Source organism: Thalassophryne amazonica, chromosome 9, assembly GCF_902500255.1.
Source record: "Thalassophryne amazonica chromosome 9, fThaAma1.1, whole genome shotgun sequence".
Taxonomy (NCBI): Eukaryota; Metazoa; Chordata; class Actinopteri; order Batrachoidiformes; family Batrachoididae; genus Thalassophryne; species Thalassophryne amazonica.
Window position 1 is genome coordinate 25,255,574 of NC_047111.1, and position 20,508 is coordinate 25,276,081.

Here is a 20,508-nt window from a genome sequence, read left to right on the forward strand (position 1 = left end):
TTTCCAATTATCTGTTCACCTGTGGAATGTTCCAAATAGGTGTTCTTTGAGCGTTCTTTGAGTCTTTTGTTGTCCCTGTCCCAGCTTTTTTGAAACATGTTGCAGGCATCCATTTCAAAATGAGCAAATATTTGCACAAAACAACAAGGTTTATCAGTTTGAACATTAAATATCTTGTCTTTGTGATGTATTCAGTTGAATATAGGTTGAAAAGGATTTCCAAATCATTGTATTCTGTTTTTATTTACATTTCACACAACGTCCCAACTTCATAGGAATTGGGGTTGTATAAATTGTAATAATCAGAGGGTAACAGCAGAGTGTGAGGCCTTCATTGTTAACGATGGGTGAAGTTCTAATGAGTGTTTTGCACCCTGTAGTGAAAAAAATAAACAGCAGCACGGGAAGGTTCGCCAACGCTACCTTAGTGCGCCTCTCTGAGTTTCTTAGTGCAGGCTACAAGAAGGGCGTGAGACCAGTGAGAGACTGGAGGACATCTACGATCGTGGCCATAGACCTCATGGTTTACTCCATCCTCAACGTGGTGAGACCACTGCACAAAAACAGCCCATAGTGTTTCACAAACCAGCCATGGCTCTCCCTGGCCACTATATTAGGTACAGCTGTACTCACAGTCACCTAAGAAGTGTCAGGATATGATATGTCAATAAATCATGGATTTTATGGTAAAATGCCTAATTTAAAAAATTTAGGCATGGTAAGCTCTTTTTTAGTTTAAATAACAACGTAATTGTGGTTGGAATGGATTCAGCACGTAAGAAAACAGAAAATGGTGCGGCATTGCATCTGTATTACATAAAGACAGACCATTTTCTGGAATGGCATGGCAAATTTCTTGGATTTTGTCATTTATTATCCACAGGGGGTAATAGTGAGCATGGCATGATATTTATTTATTTATTTTTAATTATCCATCAAACAGTGTCTTGGTTGTTTGGCTCTTTTGCCATAAAACACACAATTGTAGTGATATTTTACACATATCTGCCTCATTATTATCTTCATCAAGTTTGCAGGATTACTCCAAAAATAATGGACCATTAATTCCAAGACATGTTGAAAGCAATGATGGGTCTAGACTAGAAAACACACACACACACACACACACACACACACACACACACACACACACACACACACACACACACACACACACACACACACACACACACACACACACACACACACACACACTCCAACCGCTTAGTCCAATTAAGGGTCGCGGGGGGCTGGAGCCTATCCCAGTAGCCATAGAGCGCGAGGCGGGGTACACTCAGAACAGGACGCCAGTCCGTCACAAGGCCACATATAGACAAACAAACGCATTCACACCCACTTGCACAACTATGGATAATTTAAAGATTGCACCCACCTAACCTGCATGTCTTTGGATGTGGGAGGAAGCTGGAGCACCCGGAAGAAACCCACGCAAACATGGGGAGAACATGCAAACTCCACACAGAAAGGCCACAAGCGGGAATTGAACCCATGACCTTCTCGCTGTGAGGTAACAGTCCTAACTACTAAGCCACCGTGCTTCCCTAGACTAGAATACAAACCATTAAATTCTGAGGTTCATCTGAAAAACTGGGCAGAGTCAGTCAATTTAAAGACAATGTTTATCATAGGAGGTGGGACGGTGGCTGACTGGCTCGCACTGTTGCTGCTCAGACAGAAGGTTCAAGGTTTTCTTGTGACCCGGTGTTTCCTATGTGGAGTTTGCATGTTCTCCCCATGTTCGCACATGGGGAGAACAGGCAAACTCCACACAGGAAGCACCCTCCAGGTGCAGTTTAAAGTTAAATTTGCCATAGGTGTGTGAGAAGGAGTGTGTATGCATTTGTCTGTCCGTACGTGTCGGCCCTGCGACAGATTGGCAGGCTGTCCACAGTAAACCCGGCCTCTCGCCCACTGACCCTTTTTAAGGGCCCCTTCACACGAAGTGCAAAGATGGTCCACGTCTGGTCGATTAAGGCAAAACAGCGCAAAACAGTTTGAAATTACCGCACCATGATACATTGCGCCGATGGGCAGGTGTGCACAAACCCGGTGCGAGAGTTCATGTATGCACCGGTGTCTTTCGAACAGGAACAGTGCCAGGTGCAGCACATTGTGCTGGTACGTGTGGAACCACATCGCGCTGCTTATGTGGAATAAAAAAAAAGAAAAGAAAAAAAACGCACCACCCGGGACGCAAACTCGCACCTTTCGAAAGCTCCGATTGCCAGTCAGTGACTTTACCACCGAGCTACAGAGCTATTCTTTGAAAGTTGCAGGAAGCTGCCTCATATCAGGAAGGACATGGAAGTATTACAAAAAAAAAATTAAAATCCCACACCATATTAAAACACCACATTTATCAAGCGAGCAATACAAATATGATCCATCTGTTCATCTGCAGATGTCCCATGGTCACTGACATACAGTCATTAAATGACATGAATGAGAAGCAGTGTGCTCTGATGTTCACAACTACTGGCCTGGTGTATCCAGTCGGCCGCGCACGTTCTGTCCGACATGCGTGTCTTGTGGACGGCTCCACAGCACAGACACCGCGTCATGTAGAACAGAACTCACGTGAGTGACGTAATGGTCAGACGCTGTTTGTTCTTATCTGACAGTCCATTTCAATCTGGGGGCTGTCAGTGTCCACTCTGTGCTGCTTGCTTGCTGCAGCTTGTCGCCACCACAATATATGTTTTTATTTATGTCCACGTAAATAGAGCAACCAGATAAATGTGCCTCACAGTGGACAGTTGGAAGTCCATGTTTGTCCAAACACAGTAGGTGTTGTGTAGCTGGAATGTCCAGAATGACAGATCACCACAGCTGCTTCTGTCATAGCCATGCCTCTTGTCAGTTCTCAGTGCACACACCAAAGCCACACTCGTGTGGAACGTAGACAAATTTCTCTGCCAGTACGACAGTGGTCGCCTGCTTTCTGCTGTTGTGTGAAGAGTGTGACTGGCCACACATTTTCTAAGTGCCATGCGAGCGGTGTTAGATGTTCGTGCGTGTCACCTGGAATTTGACAGACATCTGCCGCGAGAGGCTGCGATGGGTTCGCACAGCGCACACTTTGTCTTTCAGGCGCTTGTGTGCACAAATCGTTGTAGCAACAGGTGTACGAGGCATTAGAGGCAGGGATGACATTACATGGTTTGCACACAATTCCTGCGTCATGCGCACTAAGTGTGCACTTCGTCCAAAGTTTGCACTATGTGTGAAGGGGCCCTTAAGCTGGTTTTTATTTTAGTAAGATTGTAAAATCAGTAAAGGATAACATTTTATTAGAATAACTCAATATTTTATCCTCCTTTTTATGCCTGTACAGGATGAGAAGAACCAGGTTCTTACAACCTATGTGTGGTACAGACAGGTAAGACAAAGAGAAATGTTAAAATTTATGTCAGATGGAGCCGAACTCTATAAATGACAGCTTGAGCTGTATTATTACGGTAGTCTTCTACGGAATACTTAATTTTACCTGACTTGATGAATGTCCACCTGAATCCATCTTATTTGTCATTTTCAAGATCATTCCTTCAGTTCTTTTAGTATTTGAATAATTTTGTGATAACATCAGTAATCAACAATGTAAATTTGACTTGTTTAGTCTGTATAAATGAGAGACTTCCTGATGGAGCAAAATAGTAATAAATGGTAATAAACTCTACAACTTTCAGGTTAATATATTTAATAAATTCACTTATTGGGATGCAGCATGACACATTCATACACTATTTCCAGCTAAATGCTAATGACAGTATCTGAGCTAGCAATGAGAGCCAACGGATCAAGCAATTAATAATCAATAGCTGTTAACCAGATAGTAACTGTTTTCTTAAAAGTTACATAATTTATTTTCATGTCATGAGTGATTTACATTATTACACTATTAGATTATTTCTCCATTGACGGTTTTAGAGTATCCCAGAATCCTTTGTGCGCTGGGGGAGCTTGATAATTGCTCAGCTTAATGCTAACTTTAACAATGAAAATGCCATAGACATGCTAACGCGTTAGCATCGGTCCTGTTTTTAAGTTATAAAATACATCTATCAACTGTTTCAGAAGACCATAACAGGTCAGTTTAAGATAAAAAAATGTAAATATTACTCACAGACATACAGGTATGCTCTTTAGGGTTTTAGTGGGGAAAAATTAAGATAAAGCGAAATTTTAAAAAGGAACCAATGAAGCAGCAGATCGAAGATCGAAGCACTGCTTCATTGGTTCAAGGTTCAAAGCAAAGCCGCGCTGCAGAAACTCCTTATTACAGACCCGCTGCAGGGTCTGTAATCAGTGTAGAGAAATGATCATTTTTCCTGGCAAACACCCCAAAAACAATGGCCACTCTGAAGGCCCGATAAGGGAATCATTAAGCAAAAAGGCTATTGATGTCGATGGATCGAATCATTTCTTAAGGATACCCGAAAAGAACCGGTTCCCGACACACAACCCCAACAGTACACGCTTTTTTAAAAAAAAAAAACTCACATTAAAGACTCACAATTATCTTAGTTAAACACCTAAATACATATTTCAGTTGAACTCACCTCCATAACGACGTAATGTTGCAAACAGTCTACCGCAAATGCTTGTTTACACTGACAATGAAATCTCGGCCTCCCCAGCGACAACGTGATTATGTGCAAAATTTGACACCGTAAAGGCGTCAATAAAAAAATGCTGTTAATTTAAGCATGTTTCAGACAGCGCTACAGTGCATTTTTTTGGTTTGTTCATTTATTATAGCTTCTTAATATCTGCAGAAACAAGGCCCAAAATTTCACAAAGCGCTGTAGAGGTTCTTGTACTTAAGATGTTTTTATGTATATCATGACACTATTCACTGATACTTTGAGCATGGTAATAAGAATCTAAATCAGTCTGTTCTGAGAATCGATAACACACCAGTAGGACAGAATCTTTATAGAATTTGTGGCGTGGCTAGCTTATATGACTGTCGCCATCTGGTGGACAACCAGAGGGTGGAACATTGATAGCCACTATGGTGTGATACATGTAACACAGGAAACAGGCAGGTACATTTCACTAATGGCATTAATGGTTGTGTTTGTGACCACAGTGTCTATTGCTAAAAAAATATTAACTTTGTTCACTTATTCTGCCTTGTAGTCATGGACAGATGAATTTCTGGTCTGGAACCCAGAAGACTTTGATGAAGTCAAACAAATTTCTGTGCCTACAGCCAACGTATGGGTCCCTGATATCCTCATCAATGAGTTGTAAGAACCGTTCACACATTTATGTCTGCTTAGTCTAATATTATAACAGCAGGTATCACCTAAACCCGACTCAGAAAATATTGTCTCCAGCACAAGACAGAATATGATGCAATCAGTTTGTCATTGCTTGTTTCCATCAGGTTTTCCACTTGATCCTTGTTTAAAGGGGATTGCAGGTAACACTTTGATTGGTTGATGTTATGATGCCTACAGAAGACCCACAGCACACAATTGAATAATGTGCACCAATAATCCCGGCTCTTTGCTCCCAGATTTGTGCTCAGAATATGGACCATCTAGACACCAGTGTGCACTAGGAGTTGCCCCAGATAGATTTGTGCGATGCATTTTAGACCATGTACTTGAGAACCTCAAGATAGCACCTACAGTCTTAATGTCATTCCTGACCATCTTCCTTGATCCAAAGTATTTCCTAATGGCCAAGTATCTGCTTGGGTAGAATCACACTGGCACATGGGTAGTGATGTCGTTTCTGTCTCCGCCCATGCAGCGTCGATGTGGGGAAGTCTCCAAACATTCCGTATGTCTACGTGACCCATGATGGACTGGTGCGGAACTACAAACCTATCCAGGTGGTCACCGCCTGCACACTCAACATCTACAACTTCCCTTTTGATGTCCAGAAATGTAGTCTCACCTTCCAGAGCTGGCTTCACACCAGTAAGACGTTACTCAGTTTGCTCAGAAATATTGGCACTCTTGACTTTTACAGAATTTAAAATATTTGCAAATGAACCAGTTTTATATAATCAGAATATTTAACAAAATGTACAAAGTTAATGAACAGCAACAAAACAAAATCCTTTCATAAAAACATAAAAAGGACATAAAAAGGACATAAAATAAAAATAGCATATGAAAACACACTAGAAGTCCATTTCCAAATACACAACACCAAATACAAAGTTGTATTGAAATAAATTAAACCTATGTGCTAATTGTAAGCATATGTTTTAAGGTTAGCTTTTAAGTAGTCAATAGAATTTGACATTTCTAATGCACAGGTCAGGTATGGGATCAAGCACAGATGGCATGCACACCGCCACACATCCACAACACTACAGAACCGCCCCAGGTCCTCAGTGGCAATCACACAGGCAGACAACTGAAGCATCCCCATGTCTCAAAAGTAGCCACGTCTTTTCTTTTCCACACCAACCTGGGCATCTCCTTGGCCTTTTTCTGTTGATCAGGTCTTCAACACAGAGGCACCTGTGTACTGGTTCCTGATCAAAGAATTGTGGCACATAGCCAAAATGTGGTACCTGATGTTCCCACACTATGCAAGTGATACACCTCACCAGAGTGTTCTTAAGCAATCACTTGCTTGACACAAAATCATTCCAGTGGTATCCAAAGATTCTCTGAAGACACCAAGTACCAAAGACATTCAGTCATCCCATTAGGTCAATAGTGTCTCAACCATACAGTAAGACAGGAAGCAGCAGGACCAGAAAGACTCTGACCTTCGTTCTCCTGCATGGGTACCTGCATCACAAGACACCTCTGTCCAGTGACCTCATGATTCACTCCCACTGTCCAGATGTCACACCTAGTACCTTCCTAGCTGTCTCCCTCACCACAACTGCAGTACTTTTCCAGTCCAAAATTTCTTCTCGTCCATCCACTTCCTCTCTCACCTCAATTTCAATTTCTCCAATTTCTTCTTTCAATCACACTCCTCAGCCTCCCCGGTAAGGTCTATTCCAGAGTACTGGAGAGGAGAATTCGGCCGATGGTCGAACCTCGGATTCAGGAGGAGCAGTGTGGTTTTCGTCCTGGTCGCAGCACACTGGACCAGCTCTACACGCTCCATCGGGTGCTCGAGGGTTCATGGGAGTTCGTCCAACCAGTCCACATGTGTTTTGTGGATCTGGAGAAGGCATTCAACCGTGTCCCTCGGAGCACCCTGTGGGGAGTGCTCCGGGAGTACGGGGTCCGGGGTCCTTTGCTAAGGGCTATCCGGTCCCTGTACGACCGCAGCAGGAGCTTGGTTCGCATTGCCGGTAGTAAGTCAAACCTGTTTCCAGTGCACGTTGGCCTCCGCCAGGGCTGCCCTTTGTCACCGGTTCTGTTCATTATTTTTATGGACAGAATTTCTAGGTGCAGCCAGGGTGTAGAGGGGGTCTGGTTTGTTGGTTCTGTTGGCTTCGTCAAATCAGGACCTTCAGCGTGCACTGGGGCGGTTTGCAGCCGAGTGTGAGGTGTCCAGGATGAAAATCAGCACCTCCAAATCCGAGGCCATGGTTCTCGACCGGAAAAAGGTGCTTTGCCCTCTTCAGGTTGGTGGAGTGTCCTTGCCTCAAGTGGAGGAGTTTAAGTATCTCGGGATCTTATTCACGAGTGAGGGACGGATGGAGCGTGAGATCGATAGATGGATCGGTGCAGCATCTGCAGTGATGCGGTCGCTGTATCGGACTGTCGTGGTGAAGAGAGCGCTGAGTAGGGGGGCAAAGCTGTCGATTTACCGATCGATCTATGTTCCGATCCTCACCTATGGTCATGAGATTTGGCTCATGACCGAAAGAACGAGATCGCGGGTACAAGCGGCCGAGATAAGCTTCCTCCGCAGGGAGGCTGGGCGCTCCCTTAGAGATAGGGTGATGAGCTCGGTCACTCGGGAGGAGCTCGGAGTCGAGCCGCTGCTCCTCCACGTCGAAAGGAGTCAGTTGAGGTGGCTCGGGCATCTTTTCCGGATGCCCCCTGGACGCCTCGCTGGAGAGGTGTTCCAGGCACGTCCCATTGGGAGGAGGCCCCGGGGAAGACCCAGGACATGCTGGAAGGATTACATCTCTCGGCTGGCTTGGGAACGCCTTGGGGTTCCCCCGGAGGAGCTGGGGGAGGTGTGTGTGGATCGGGAGGTCTGGGCGGCTTTGCTTGAGCTGCTGCCCCCGCGACCCGACTCCGGATAAAGCAGAAGAAAATGGATGGATTTATTTTTATTTATATAGCGCCAAATCACAACAGAGTTGCCTCAAAGCACTTCACACAGGTAAGGTCTAACCTTACCAACCCCCAGAGCAACAGTGGTAAGGAAAAACTCCCTCTGAGGAAGAAACCTCAAGCAGACCAGACTCAAAGGGGTGACCCTCTGCTTGGGCCATGCTACAAACATAAATTACAGAACAATTCACGGACGAATATACAAGAAATGCTATTGGTGCAGAGAAATACAAAAAACAGAGAAATACTAAGGTGATCGCCGGCCACTAGTCCTAAACTTCACTAAAAGATGCAGAATTTAGGTAAAGTTGAGGCCACAGCACCGCGGCCTCAAAATTAAGTTAAATTTTCTTTAAACAAGTCTTTTTTTCAGCTCCTCTCCTTTGGCACAACAGTCTTCCTCCTTCAGCTTCCCCCATCTGATCCTTTGTTGAGCTTCACTCTGTCCTGCCACCACCTTACTGTTTCCTATTTGTTTTAGTTTGCGTCTCCTGCACAGAATGTAGTCCACCTGTGTGCACCTTTCTCCACACTTATGTCACCCCGTGCTACTCCCTGTTCTTAAAGTAGTTATTTGCTACAGCCATTTCCATCCTTTTTGCTAAATCTGCTATCACCTGCCCTTCCACATTCCTGTCTTTGATACCATATCTACCCATAACTTCCTCATCCCCTCTGTTCCCTTCACCAAAATGCCTATTGAAGTCTGCTTCTATCACCACTCTTTCATTCTTAGGTGTACTCTCCATCACCTCATCAAACTCACTTCAGAAATCTTCTTTCTCCTTCATCTTGCAACCTAGCTGTGTGGGACATACGTGCTGATGATATTCATCATCACCCCTTCAGTTTCCAACTTCACACTCATCACCCTGTCAGACACGCTTAACCTTAACCTCCAACACCTTCTTAACATACCCTTTCTTTAAAATGATCTTAACATAACTTCTCCTCCCATCCACACCATGATACAACTTTTTACCTCTGCCAAGGAGGTTATGTTTTCGTTCATGTTTGTTTGTTTGTCTGTCTCTCAGCAGGATAACTCAAAAGGTTTTGAACGGATTTTGATGAAATTTTGTGGAGTGCTTGGAAATGACAAGAGGAACAAGTGATTAAATTTTAGTGGTGATCCGGATCACGATCTGGATCCAGGAATTTTTTAAAGGATTCTTCACCATTGCGGGATAGGGGGAATTTTGACATTCTAGAGAAAGGCTTGAAAAAAATTAAGGTGTAACATAGTCAAATGTTCTATCAAACAACAAAGTCTGGTGATGATCGGATCCGGATTCCGGATCTGGTGATCCAGAATATGCAAAAATATAGGGAAAATAGAAAATGTGTCAGTGTGAGGTGACAAATGAAGCTAGAGATGCACAACTAACACCAAATTGTAGCTGAATCTGTACTAATTCAGTAAGGTGTCATCAGATTTGCTGTAGCTTCAAATGTTATGGAGCTAGATCCAGAAGAAAACCGCCATTACCGAAAAATCGTTTTTATACAATAATTTTTCAACTAATAAAGACATAAAAGTGATTCCAAGTTCTAGTGGTATGTTTTCATGGTCAAGGATGTCAAATATACAGGAAAGAAAAGTGTATGTATCATAGTTTTGTTGTAACACTGAATTGTTGAATAGATCACTGTGCCAAGGAGGGAATCTCTTTAGGGTCAGTGACCCTATGGCCTTGGCGGAGGTTTGCACTCTCTGAGTGCTTCTAGTTTTTAGAATAGAATAGCCTCTATTGTCAGTGTACATACACAACGAAATTTGTGCTCTGCATTTAACCCATCCTGATTATACTTAGACACAATCCAGCCACTAGGTGCAGTGCTTGAAGTTCCAATCTTGCAATATTCCTCTTGTTTTTGTAATGCACATTCATATTTCATCATAGTGTAGTGGTTCATGATACACATTTGCTACTTGCATACACAGACATGTACATTAATGCACCAGCGCAACTGTACTGAAAGCAAAATTGAAGGAAACAAAGGTACAAATTAATGGAAAAATACAAAAGTTTATTGACTCTGATGTGCACCATAATTTTATGTTACTTTTCCAGCTACCTAGGACTGACTGAAGCTCAGGCTGTCTGTGGATGAACAGGAGGAAAGTCAGTTTTCACATGGGGTCAGAATTTTAAACATGATTTGAAATAAAATATGGAAACTGCTGTACATCATTAAGATGCACATCAACAAACACAAAGCACATTACAATACTAACTCCAATCTTGACAGTAAAAGAAAGCTCACTCAATCCATGTCTGCACCAGGGTACAGCACACAGAATGCACCCGAGCTGTGTCTGAGTCAAAGTGAACGGTTTTTATCTTACCATTAGAGGAGCTGCAGCGTGGAAGCCCCTGAGCATGTTAAATGCAGAACAAAAAGAATATTTGTCACCTTCCTCACAAAGACCTGTACGAGTTTTACAATTAAGACGTTTTTACGTGTCCTGAAATTCCTGGTGATATGGAACAATTTTATAATGTACAATCTCCACAAAAAAATTGTTAAAAAATTAAGTTAAATAAGTAGTGTATTCAAAACGGTGTTGAATCACATTTAATACTCGCTGCCAAAATATCCAGTGACTGATACTGACAGTGAGCATCCTATGAGACTTTCTCTTCAGCTTTTCTCGTTGTGAGTTGAGTTGAACAATCATGTATCATTAAGGTCATGAAGTGAGCCGTGCTGACACATGCGCTGAGAGCACAGAGGCAGATAAAGACTAAGCTGTTGCCATGGCTGTCTCACACAGCTCTCAACACTGTCTTCGATCTGTAGTTAATGACATCAACATCACCCTGATGAGAAGCCCTGAGGAGCTCCGGGAGGACAAGAGTGTCTTCATGAACCAAGGAGAATGGGAGCTACTCCACATATTATCCCAATACAAGTCCTTCAGCTTAGACAATGACGACTATTATGCTGAAATGAAGTTCCATGTGAGTATATGATGATAGTTTTCAAATTCCAAACATGACTTGTGTGGCATCTTTCTGTTGTGTACTGTATGTAGTTTTTCATTTGCTTTCTTTTTCTCTCTTATCTGTTAGTTGTACCATTGACTATCCAAAAATGCCAAAGTCCAGCTTTTACCAAATCCTGCCAATGCATTTAATTGCACGCATGCATGCACCTGGGGCCACAGGCATTAAACTCTGTGTAGGTTCACGACTAAATCTGTGCATAGACAAAAATATACGTATGCATTCTTGTGACCAGAGTTACAAAGTCGTGTGTACCCGATGCCCTCTTTTATAAATCTCAATCATCATGACATATGCATGCAATCAATCAGGGCTTGAATATTTCAGAATAGATGAATTAGACACAGGATTCACTGCACAAACTGTCCCTCTCAAAATAAGCCAAACAATCTGAAATCGAGCCAGGTTGTCTTGTATTAAGCAACAAAAACCTGCCAATGGGGTAAGAAAAAAATGACTTGGTTAGAATGCTCAAAACTAGCAAAATATCGAGGCACTGAATAATTAAAATGTGCCTTAAAACTAGACAGAACTTTACTTTAAGATTAGCCTCTGTCTTAAAATAAGGAAAACAATTTTGTTCCTTTGCTTGGATGATTTGAAATCCATTGCCTTTCCTTGTTACTGGTTAAATACAGCTTGATATTAGCTGGAAAAAACTGGTTAAGAAAAAGTGAGATACATTTTCTCAAAATAAGAATAAGAAAAACATAAGAAAAATTTACATTTTTCTTATGTAAAAAATGCTTGACAAGATTATTTTTCTATTTAGACAAAAATTAAGTCAAATTTTCTTGAAAAAAGTCTTTTTTATTTTCTTAGATATCAGTTTTTGCAGTGCTATCAGTGAAAAATGCTGTTGTAGCATCTTTGGGTGTTCATTAAAATGAGAAATACCCTGAAAAACATGGTGTGATGACACTATGTTCCAGGTGGTGATCCGGCGGCGGCCGCTGTTCTACACTGTCAACCTGCTGCTGCCCAGTATATTCCTGATGGTGATGGATGTTGTGGGTTTTTATCTGCCACCAGACAGTGGTGAGAGGGTTTCCTTCAAGATCACCTTGCTGCTGGGTTACTCTGTTTTCCTCATCATCGTATCTGACACTTTGCCTGCCACCGCCATCGGGACCCCGCTGATAGGTGACTGAGGAGATTACGTCTGTTACTGATTATCAGCAGTTTATTGCCAGAATCAATTTTATGTCAGGATTAAATTCATTGAAGATTTAATTTTTTTGCATTTGACCAGTTGTCACCAAGGATACAGGAGAGGGTTAACCCTATGTGAACTTGGCCCCAGGTGTGAACTGAGCACGGTGCTAACCCTACGCTTAACCCCTACCCTCCCAGGGGCCGAGTTCTCTTGTTGTTGTCACCAAATGGGGCAATCAGTGAAATCACCTGCTGGAGTGGGTGGCTGCAAAGAAAACCTGCACCCTCTCGGCTCTTTCTGGAATGAGTCGAATACTCCTGATCTAGAACATTTTATGCTTCCAAAACTGGCTGCAATTTGTGGAAGGGCACTGTGCACTTGTAGATTTGGAGCAAGACTTTAAACTGATTTTAACTGATCTCATACATGAGTTAGGGTTCAGGGTTAATTTCCCTGACATGCATAAAAAGTTTAACAATTTGAATAACACTTCAGATTGATGGAACAGCTTTGTACCCTTTGAGAAGTCTTGTAAAGAGACAGTCTTCTGTTAGGACCCGAGCCCAATACCGGAACATCGCACCTTCACAGTATGTGCAAACAACATGGACAAAATTTCCAAATGCAAATTAAGAGCCTGTGAATGAAGGCAACTGTAAACAATATGCATGTTTTCAGCCCACAGCAAGATTTTCTTTCGACTTCTAAGCTGTTCGCTAACCGTTTGTATTCCTCACACACAAACTCCAATTTAGAGCAAGTTCCAGGTATTGCGGAAAAAGTAGCGGCTTTATTACCTCAACACAATACAAGCAGTTTTAGTGAAAAGACATATACTTAGTTTATACTTTACACCCGAGGTGAAAGATGTAGATTGATTATTTGAAATAAAAGTAAATGTCGTAAAAGTAGACATCAACTGGTTTTTGGTTAAAGAACAGCTGGATATGAGACACTCTGAGGTTTTTAACATAAACATCATTTAACCTCTTAAACCCTAGAGTCCCCACATTTGGGGACTTGCCCTGCTTTGGAACATTTGAACACTCATAACTAACCAATGCTGACACCAACATACACTTATTATACAGTAGTGTTCAGAATAATAGTAGTGCTATGTGACTAAAAAGATTAATCCAGGTTTTGAGTATATTTCTTATTGTTACATGGGAAACAAGATACCAGTAGATTCAGTAGAGTCTCACAAATCCAACAAGACCAAGCATTCATGATATGCACACTCGTAAGGCTATGAAATTGGGCTATTAGTAAAAAAAGTAGAAAAGGGGGTGTTCACAATAATAGTAGTGTGGCATTCAATCAGTGAGTTTGTCAATTTTGTGGAACAAACAGGTGTGAATCAGGTGTCCCCTATTTAAGGATGAAGCCAGTGCCTGTTGAACACGCTTTTCTCTTTGAAAGCCTGAGGAAAATGGGACATTCAAGACATTGTTCAGAAGAACAGTGTAGTTTGATTAAAAAGTTGATTGGAGAGGGGAAAACTTATACGCAGGTGCAAAAAATGATAGGCTGTTCATCTACAATGATCTCCAATGCTTTAAAATGGACAAAAAAAACAGACGCGTGGAAGAAAACGGAAAACAACCATCAAAATGGATAGAAGAATAACCAGAATGGCAAAGGCTCACCCATTGATCAGCTCCAGGATGATCAAAGACAGTCTGGAGTTACCTGTAAGTGCTGTGTAAGTGCAGTTAGAAGATGCCTGTGTGAAGCTAATTTATTTGCAAGAATCCCCTGCAAAGTCCCTCTGTTAAATAAAAGACATTTGCAGAAGAGGTTACAATTTGCCAAAGAACACATCAACTGGCCTAAAGAGAAATGGAGGAATATTTTGTGGACTGATGAGAGTAAAATTGTTGTTTTTGGGTACAACAGCTGCAGACAGTTTGTGAGACGACCCCCAAACTCTGAATTCAAGCCACAGTTCACAGTGAAGACAGTGAAGCATGGTGGTGCAAGCATCATGATATGGGCATGTTTCTCCTACTATGGTGTTGGGCCTATATATTGCATACCAGGTATCATGGATCAGTTTGGATATGTCAAAATACTTGAAGAGGTCATGTTGCCTTATGCTGAAGAGGACATGCCCTTGAAATGGGTGTTTCAACAAGACAATGACCCCAAGCACACTAGTAAACAAGCAAAATCTTGGTTCCAAACCAACAAAATTAATGCCTCGCAGATGTGAAGAAATCACAAAAAAAACTGTGGCTATACAACTAAATACTAGTTTAGTGATTCACAGGATTGCTAAAAAAGCAGTTTGAACATAACAGTTTTGAGTTTGTAGCGTCAACAGCAGATGCTACTATTATTGTGAACACCCCCTTTTTGACTTTTTTTTTTTTACTACGTAATAGCCCAGTTTCATAGCCTTAAGAGTGTGCATATCATGAATGCTTGGTCTTGTTGGATTTGTGATAATCTACTGAAACTACTGGTACCTTGTTTCCCATGTAATAATAAGAAATATACTCAAAACCTGGATTAATCTTTTTAGTCACATAGCACTACTGTTATTCTGAACACTACTGTACATCAAAATGTCAAGCGAAGTCACCTCTACAAAAGTATCCACTTCAATCACATATCAACTAACCACAGCTGAAACGCCAAGAAAATAAAGACATAAATCGGAATTCATTTTTTGGGAAAAAAAAAAAACGCATTTACTCCTACCAAGTATTATTTACTTTCAATTTTACTTTTCAATTTTTGCACATGGCGAGAGTGAGACAAAGACAGCGGTACAGAAGTAGGACTGAGAACCTTACAAACGGGAAAGGGACAGACAACAGACAACACCACACTACAGCACTGGTCTTTGGCATGGGGCCCGCAGAAGCAGGTCCCGCATCGAAAGTGACCTAATAGCAAAGGAGTAGTCCTTTACTATTAGGAGTAATGCTTGTTGGTCTCACACTGGCATACAAGTGAATACAATAATGCCACCCAGACCCTCCGCCAGGTGATGTAGCAATGACACGCACAGACTGAGACTGAGGGAACCTTTTTCTTTCACATGGAAAAGATTAGATTGGTAACCAAACCCACAGCAAAATGGAAATAAACCAGTGGATAACAAAGAGAGGAAATTGTGAGTGTACACTGCAAATTCATACAATCATTCCAAACTAGAAATGGTTGACTGGCCCTGCCAGCCAATAACTCCATTCTTCTACCACTAGCATGACTGCTGGGAGCTTCCGTTCCCCAAGTCATAACTGCGTTCTGCTGTGGCAACTTCTGTGAGAAAAATGCACAGTAGTGCATCTTTTTGTCCCCAGTGGAAAGCTGTGACAGGGCCGTCCCCAGTCCCACACCAGGGGCATCGACCTCAAAAGACATTTCACTCAACAGGAGTCCAGAGGAATCTGATGTTAGATTTTAATCTTTTGAGGTTTATTGATCCGCTGATGTGTAGTTTTCATCATGTTTCTCTTAATAGATCAGTGACAGAATATCTTAGAGACTTAATTCAACCACTTTTCTGAAACAGCAAATTCTCATTTGTAAAATAGATTTCTCAGCTAGGCAATCTTTGACTCAGCCAATCTTGGAAGCTGGAGAAGTTTACTTGTTCCATCTCCTGTCTCTGCCTGTTCTGACTGTAGCGCCTAAATAAATAAATTCTAAATAAATTCTAAAACAATGGTCCTGTTGACCTCAAAACACTTATTTTTATTTAGTCCTAAAAATGATTTTTTTTCTTTTTAATTATTTTCTTCTGGAATGGTGCAATAATTTAAGGCAGCAGTTATATGACAACAGAAGCATACACCAGATATGTTACAAATAAACTGATTTTGAAGTTCCGGATCTCTGTTGTGTAGTTCCCAGCAGGTGGCACTGCTGCACTGGACATATGTTCCACTACTTTTGTGAGTCAAAGACTTTGGTGAACCCGTTTATATCACCATCACCAACACCAGCTCATCTACATGAATAAAAATGTATATTCACTAATGATTTGAAACATTTCTAAAAATACTTCATATTTTCACATGCATACAGAAAGCTGACGTCCTGATGTGCAGCACATGGGTATCATACGAAAAGAAAGTACCTTAAAGAGGGAATTATTGAAAGAATGGTAAAATTAATAAAATGCCCTCGAACCCCAGAGGGTTAATCAATGAAAAGATGTGACAATACAGCTATTGTTATGAAGGAATCGATGACAGAAGCTGGAAAGCCAGAGGAGTCACTGGAGATCTTATGCAACTCTCGAGCAGGCCAGTTCACTACTGTGCTCACCTTTGACTGATCCATGCCCACCTTGCTGTGGAAGATACCAAAGCCTAGAAAGGACACAGTTAACCGTTGAAATTCACACTTCTCAGCCTTGAGAAATAAGTTATCCAAAAGCCATTGTAAAACGTTCTTAATATGACCAACAAGGGTAATGGGTTCGATCATTATGTCATCCAGTCCTCTGTAATCAATACAAGGACGAATGGTCTTGACATTGTTATTTGTATTTTTAGGTATCTACAAAGTGTGCAGCCACGCACCGTGTTGTCCACTTTTCCAATAACTTTTAATATGGTGTTGAATGAAGGCATTGTTTCTGATGAAAATTGAGCTTGTTGAGGAAATTACTGACAAAATGTAGAAGATCTCCTCCTTATTAAATGAGTCGTATTCCACCCACTTAAACGACTGCTGCTATTCAATGCATTCCAGACGGAGTAATCGTGCTGCTCTTGTTGGTGCAGGTGTTTACTTTGTGGTGTGCATGGCCCTGCTGGTGATCAGCCTGACAGAAACGGTTCTGATTGTGCGTCTGGTCCATAAGCAGGACCTGCAGCGTCCTGTGCCACAATGGGTGAAGTACCTGGTGCTTGAAAGAGCAACCACCCTCTTCTGCATCCACAAAAAACACCGGCTCTGCTCCACACTGTCCTCTCAGTCATCTGACCTGGAGCACTACAAGGACAATACCTATGGGACTGGTGAGTAGATTGTGATTGGATGTTGTGTAAGCGGCACTAAATTACAGCAGCCTTCTGCTGTTGTTTTCATTTATTCAGGATAAATAATCCATTCAGAGCCCATGATAAAACTAGCCTTGAAGACAACCAGCTCACCACGGAGAGTGTCATGTTTGTCATTCCACTAAGTAGCCCACAGTCTCAGGGTAGTTCCACTTGGTGTTCAAGGACCTGCAAGAGACCCAACTGTCCCTCAACCAATCCGTGTTGTAAGAAGTTAGAAAAAGTCAACACTTATTACTTTCACCAAGGCCAGGGGACGTTTGCACCATACCAGGATCACAAGTACATTCACCTCGCCACACCACATTTAAAAAAACACACCCACTGGAGTGCAGGTGAAGAACACCAGAAAACCACAGGGGCATTGGGTGGGAATCAGGAATGACACTTGAGCTGGATGGAACAGGACAGGGACTGGTTTTCATGAAAACTGGTGGAGATATGAGTGAATGGTTGGGTTCCAAACTGACTGTTGCTACAAAGTGTGGTATTCATTTTTGTCATCCCACTTCTGTGACCACTCAAACTCCTCAACCTGTGTTTCCTAAATGTTTCTTCACTCTTTTTGCCATTATTCAGGTGAGGAACACAAACAATGAATAGTTTTCAAACTGATGTTCTGTGACCATATGTAGTTAATTGAGGGCATTTCTGATGGAAATGACTGAACATGCACGAGCATGTCGTTTAGAACATGCAGGATTTATCAACAGATTATACTTAGGGGAGCATCTCACTGGGCTGCAACTGTTGGCGACTAGCTGGAGACACAATTTTGCAGGAAAATATGCAAATTAGTGACAATTTTCACTTGGAATCACACTGGCTTGTAGTCACAATTTTGTCACGCTTTTGTCGCGTGCAGTTCATGTCTGTCTCACCCCCAGAATATCAGATTGTAATTTTTGTCTCCAATCAATCAGAATTTAGTTTCATAGGACACCAAAGTTGACTCACATTTTGTGTACTTTTCTGAGTCATGCAAACTTAACTGGAAATGGTTCAAGATGGGTTTGAGACACCTGTGATGACTCTGTGACTACTTTGAGGGAAAAGTTGTGGTGCAAATTTTTTGAACACGTTCAAAATTCCATCAACACAAAAGCAATGTCCTGCGACTCACAGGAGGAAATTGAGAACCCCCTCAAATGTTTAGAAACGCTGAAAATGCTGATTACAATTTGTCACCGATGGTTGCACCCTAGTGAGATACCACCCTTATAGATGTGCATACGACCGGCATGTGCTTGTGTGATAAATACAGCTTTTTTGCACTTACACTACATACTAAATTTTGTTTATACGACAGCATTTACAATCTTTTCTATGCACGTTTTGATAAATGAGAACACTGGATTCACCTGTGGCTATTGACATGCACCAAAATTCATTGGGTTCTGTTTTGACCCATGCATCTGGTCGCCACATACCTTGACTGTGGAGGTAAAAATCGTAGATACGGTAGAAAGGTTGGAATATGGAAACGCAGACATTGGTGTGACAAGTTGCTGAATCACCACCTCATGGAGCTGTGGTCTCTGGCTGCCGTGCAGTCACTTAAACGGACGGACCATCGCCATCTCCAACAAGTAACCAATGGTCTGCCATAGCCAGGTGTTACATTGCTGTCCATGTTGCCTTGTCCAGATACTGGTGCCATCACTAATGAAGCATACTACTTCATGACAAAGCAGTATGCCTCGTGGGTTTTCATGAATAACTACTTATTGGACACAAAGGTCCTGCCTACGGTAGCCAAGGGCTCTCAGGAGATACTGCGTACCAAAGACATCCAGTCACTCCTGCAGGACGCTGGCTATTGTCCATAAATATACTAATACTTATCAGCTCCATTTTTTATGTGCTATTTCTATTCCAAGACAGATTCAACCTTTTTACTAATTTTCATAAAAATGATAGTAATAAAGTCCTGAACTCAGATTTCTTTTTATGTTCTGGCTTTATTCCTTTGTCTGAATTTGTTGCACTACTTAATGATATTCATTCCAGTCAACTGCTTTTCAACAAGCGTAGTGAAAAAAAAAGAAAAAAAAAATCGTAATTTTTTTTTGACAAATCTACTTGTAAGTCTACCAACAGACGTTTAGCCTCATTTTTAAACTCTAAATTTACAAAACTGCAAGCTAACAAAGTTCTTCGACCTGCAGCCCAGTGCACCCTCCACCATACCTGTGAGATCGGCCAACGGCTCAGCCAGCATGAGAGGGAAGGCAGGCTTCTCGGGCTGGGCCTGCCCCCCTCCAGGGACTCCACACCTCCTGTCATGGACAACATCCTGCAGGAAGTGACAGCCATACGCCACTTCCTGGAAAAGAGGGACAGGTGCCGTGAAGTTGCCAAGGAGTGGCTGCAGGTTGGATACGTGCTGGATGTGTTGCTGTTCCGAGTTTATTTAGTGGCCATGGTGGCCTACAGCATCACGCTGGGCACGTTGTGGTCTGTGTGGCAGGGGGCCTGAGAGCTCCAGCACCGAAGCAGAGCATGAAGAATGCCACAGTGAGTGGATGTGTTCCCTGTGGAGCTCCATAGGTACAGCAGCGGCAGCAGCAGAGGCTTCCTGCAGTTACCACCTGTATATGTTCTGTGGAAAGGTGACGGCGGTGTTGCCCTGTTCACTTTACCATGACGTCAGCTTTGAGTTTCACAGTGTAAAGCAGCAAAGATAAAACCAACAAGAAAACGAGGTTATAGCGGCGGCCACCAGGACAACTTGACGAGGCCTGACCCCGACCTTTAGTTTATGTTATGGTTATTGTGCATGTTAAAGGAAAAACATCAGTGGGCCGACCTGACGCACACGATATAAACATACAAGTAAATATACATCTGTCTGTAATGGTGTTTTTGGCAGTGCAGGACTTCATCGTATGGCTTCAGGGTGATATCATTATGAAGTCATTTATGCAGATCAATCACATATTTTGCTGATCAATATAAGCTTTAGATCTTTCAGTGTTTTTGGACCATGTCTTACTTGACCTTGATGTTTGACCAAACCAAAATCAAATGATCCATCATGGTCTCTTGGTTGTTGAGAAATACAAAAAAGAAAAATAGGT

General features: G+C 42.1%; 1 protein-coding gene across 1 annotated transcript; it reads left to right on the forward strand.

Moving 5' to 3' along the window:
- The first annotated feature begins 343 nt into the window (after positions 1 to 343).
- On the forward strand, positions 344 to 20,147 carry htr3a (5-hydroxytryptamine (serotonin) receptor 3A). The gene is made up of 8 exons (XM_034179043.1): positions 344 to 544; positions 3,356 to 3,400; positions 5,164 to 5,273; positions 5,785 to 5,954; positions 11,043 to 11,203; positions 12,181 to 12,391; positions 17,150 to 17,386; positions 19,597 to 20,147. The coding sequence occupies exons 1-8, from the start codon at positions 344 to 346 to the stop codon at positions 19,905 to 19,907; spliced, it is 1,446 nt and encodes a 481-aa protein (XP_034034934.1). The 3' UTR covers positions 19,908 to 20,147.
- The last annotated feature ends 361 nt before the right edge of the window (positions 20,148 to 20,508 follow it).

What these genes read in the sequence shown, in the direction of transcription:
- htr3a (XM_034179043.1), top strand. Translation starts at nt 344, where the DNA reads ATGGGTGAAGTTCTAATGAGTGTTTTGCACCCTGTAGTGAAAAAAATA. An exon ending in CCTATGTGTGGTACAGACAG is followed by an intron (nt 3,401 to 5,163) that starts GTAAGACAAAGA and finishes TCTGCCTTGTAG; the next exon opens with TCATGGACAGATGAATTTCT. An exon ending in GGACAATACCTATGGGACTG is followed by an intron (nt 17,387 to 19,596) that starts GTGAGTAGATTG and finishes TTCGACCTGCAG; the next exon opens with CCCAGTGCACCCTCCACCAT.